General features: G+C 53.0%; 1 protein-coding gene across 1 annotated transcript; it reads left to right on the top strand.

The window, feature by feature from the left end:
- Positions 1 to 470: 470 nt before the first annotated feature.
- Positions 471 to 1,146, top strand: BDZ99DRAFT_479008 (uncharacterized protein; the record flags this gene model as incomplete). Its single annotated transcript, XM_033722207.1, has 3 exons — positions 471 to 792; positions 887 to 1,002; positions 1,048 to 1,146. 3 exons carry the CDS (start codon positions 471 to 473, stop codon positions 1,144 to 1,146), a joined length of 537 nt encoding a protein of 178 aa, XP_033574522.1.
- Between the last annotated feature and the right edge of the window lie 2,295 nt (positions 1,147 to 3,441).

Here is a 3,441-nt window from a genome sequence, read left to right as displayed (position 1 = left end):
GTGCCTGCTTGTCCGGTAGAAAAAGAGGTCCGGTGCTATATTGGTGAATTAAGACCGTTATTTAACACTACTATCGCCTAAGCGATAACCTAATTAGTGGAACAAAGTTATTACCGGCCGGAGCTAGGCTAAATGTAGGTGGGGTGGTAGGAAGAGAAAAGGGGGGTGGTGCGGAGAGAAAGGGGGGGTGGTAATTAAGCTCGTCCTAGATTAAACCTTGCCTGTTCTTCTAATTGCTGCTTATTAACCAAGGCGTATTTCTACAGTTATCTGGACTGGTGAAGCCGTTCGTGGATGTTTCTACAAGAGCCGATTTGTCGGCGTGAACCAGCTTCCTGCTTTGTCCCAGTCGTAAGGCTGCAAGCACCTCCGTTACCTGAGGGCGTACTCATGAGCTAGACAAGGCGACGTCGGTCCTTGCGCTTGCGGCAACTGGTGGGGATGCGGTTCCTTGAGTCCTGGATGTAGGCATGGCTCCTGGCGGATTCACCTTGGCCGTGCTAAAAAGGCACCCCAAAGCGACGGTGCGAGGAATCACTTTGCCACCAGAAATAGGAGGCTTGGAGGTCACACTGCCAAGTTGGAGACGGAACGAAAAGGTCCATATAGAGTTTCTTGACGTCACGATGCTCGCGGACGAGATGGGAGCTCCAGCAATATCCATACCGGTTACGCACGCAGACTTAGCGAACTTCTCCTCGCATAGGCCGTTCCTCGGCAAGGAGTTCGACCTCGTGTTCTGCGGCGCTGCGGTGCTCCGCACGCATTCTCGGGCTGCGTACCGCGAGTCCCGTGAGCGGCTCCGTCTCACAACAAGCTAGTTGGTAGTGGCGCTTCAGCGTGTTCGCGAGGGGGGAATCACTGGTCGTACTGTTGCACATGCCAGAGGCATGGAATAACGTCGAACTAATCAACGCGTTCACGCGCTTCTCAAATGTGTACCTCTTTAAACCTAAGCAGAAGCACGCCACCCGCTCGTCCTTCTACTTGGTAGCAACCAAGGTGCGCCCGCGAGGTGCGGGCGCCCTATGGCCTATCTGTAAATAGAAGGGCCAGTGGGAAATTGCTACATTCGGGACCGATGACGCCTTGAAGGCTTGCCTCTATGCGTCGGAAGACTGTGTTCTGACGGACTTTGGGTCGTAACTTATTGCTCTTACCACACCGATCTAGAAGATCCAGGCCGGTCGTCTGCGGGCCAGCCCATTTCTGAAGAAAAAAGGAAGCCGACGAGGAGGAGAAAATGGTAATGGCGAAGATCGATAGTTGAAGAAGTGTGTTTGAAATTCTACTAGGGACGAGATAAAATGAATACGGCTTGATAAGGTTGCAAGAGAGACGCCGACCCAGCAATAAAAGAAGAAGTACGACACACAATTAAATATCTTCCGAATCCCCTTTTTGATTATTATTGTGGATCCCTCTGAGCTATCTCCTTCAACACCACGTAATCACGTGAAATGTTCAATGCATCATCATTCAAGCTCGAGGTCGTGCCAACGCCATTCAAGACCGCACGCATCCTGCCATGAACACCAAATGACGCCGGCGACTGACCTTGTAGCTCAACCCAGAATAGCGATGTGACGTTTTCTAGAAACCGAGAAGACTGGACGGACGTGTTCGCTCTCCGCGAGAGAAAGAAGTCGCAGGTATCGAATGGAACGCGGGGCATCAGTCAACAGTCACCAAGAAACTCCCCAATTCTCATTCATTCTCACACGTCCTCCATATCCAGAAGTCGAGACAAGCTTCAAGGAAATCGCGAGCACGGTCCATAATGCTTCGGCGAACGTTGCGGCCCGTGTCGAAACACGTTGTGGGGGTCTGGAGATCCCGTTTCAAGTTCCCGCTGTGGCGCCTAGGATGTGCATAGCCGAGTGTGGATTCCGTTTTGGTTCCTGTGGTGGAGCATGCTCCCGGAGCCAGGTTTCGGACCCCGATGATAATCGGCGTCGAGCGGGCATGCGACAAGGCTGTAGAAAGCTTGGCATCACTTTTGCCGTGGTAGAAGAAAGACTTTAAAGTGGGCATTGTTGCCACTGAGTGGAGGTAGAAAATTGCCACCACAGACAGGGAGTTTGGCGTTAAATCTTTTGGGTGTGAATGAAGAGGGAGGTTGGAGTGTGCCAATAATGGTATATAATATCACGCAGGACGATAGGAGCCAAGAGATTTCAAGCGCAGTCTCTCATCACGACTAGATCGGATCTCTAGAGAGGAATCTAGCACTAGGCACCCGGGACAGGGCCCGCGGGAACCAAAACGGGACCCATGGCTAGCCAAGCAGCTCGGACCAGATCTCGCATTGGAGGAACTGTGGCAGATGTGGCAGTGCTTAACCGCCACAACGCCACAATTATGCCAGTTGCTGCTAACGCCAACCACAGCGGCCCACGTTGTTCTCCTTTCTCTAATCTCTAAACTCAAAAACTTAGAGCTTCACAAGTGAGAGGGTGCCACCTTAGTAAATATTTATTAGGAAATGATGTTGACTGGTAGCAGCACATTCCGCCATCACGTGTCTAGTCTTTTTAGCCTGCGTCGGCGGATGACTTTCGACGGCCCACCAACAGTTTGTTTAAAATTAGGGAAGAGTTCTTGAGGCTTCTAAGGAAAGAGTCTAGCGCAAGGAGAGCGCCAGCGTCCAGAGGGAGCCAGAACGGGACCCATGACGCTAGCGCATTAGAATCGCCGGCGCAAGGTGAGCGCTAGCGTCCAAAGCGAGTTAGAACGGGCCCCATGGTGCTAGCGCATCAGAATCGTCAGCGAAGTGGTAACGCCAGCGTCCTGAGGGAGCTAGAGGAGCCAAAGCCCCATAACGCTAGCGCATCAGAATCCCTGGCGTAACGGCAGCGCCAGCGGACCGAGAACGTCAGCATAACGTCAATCCAGGTTAGTGCGGCAAGACCCCGCACGTCTCAGGTGTGGCTGATTGTGTAATTTAAACTGTATTATTGAGATCGTCTAGGATGTGGCTGCCGGGGCTGTGGCTGCGCACAGTCGCTGGCAAGGTAGCGCCCAATTAGCGCCAATGTGCCTAAAAATCGCCAGCGGATCTGTGTTTCGCGCGTCGTGCGACATATGCCTTTCCCCACCGCTGCCTCCTTTACAGCTTGCTTTGCCCGCGTCTCGACGATGTCCTCGTAGCTTGTCAACCTCGCCTTGCCGACCACCTTCGACCTAGTCATCTAGCGACGACTGCTTCTGTTGTTGTACGGGTTTGACGCTAGCACGGCGTCCGCAGCAAGGCGCAGGTCTGTTATGGCCTTTGCTCGTTGCTTTCAATAACCGGAAGATTCAGCGTGTGCTTTGTGAACGTACACACCCCCTAAGGCACGAATTGCAATGGCGAGTCTCCAAGCGGCGGCATATGATGGGAGCAAAGAGACGGTAGAGACGCTCCTCAAGGCCGGCGCAGACGTCAACGCCCAAGGCGGA

Source organism: Mytilinidion resinicola (genome assembly GCF_010093595.1).
Source record: "Mytilinidion resinicola strain CBS 304.34 unplaced genomic scaffold BDZ99scaffold_14, whole genome shotgun sequence".
NCBI lineage: Eukaryota > Fungi > Ascomycota > Dothideomycetes > Mytilinidiales > Mytilinidiaceae > Mytilinidion > Mytilinidion resinicola.
The sequence above is the reverse complement of the archived record's forward strand: the minus strand, read 5'-3'. Positions and strand labels throughout refer to the sequence as shown.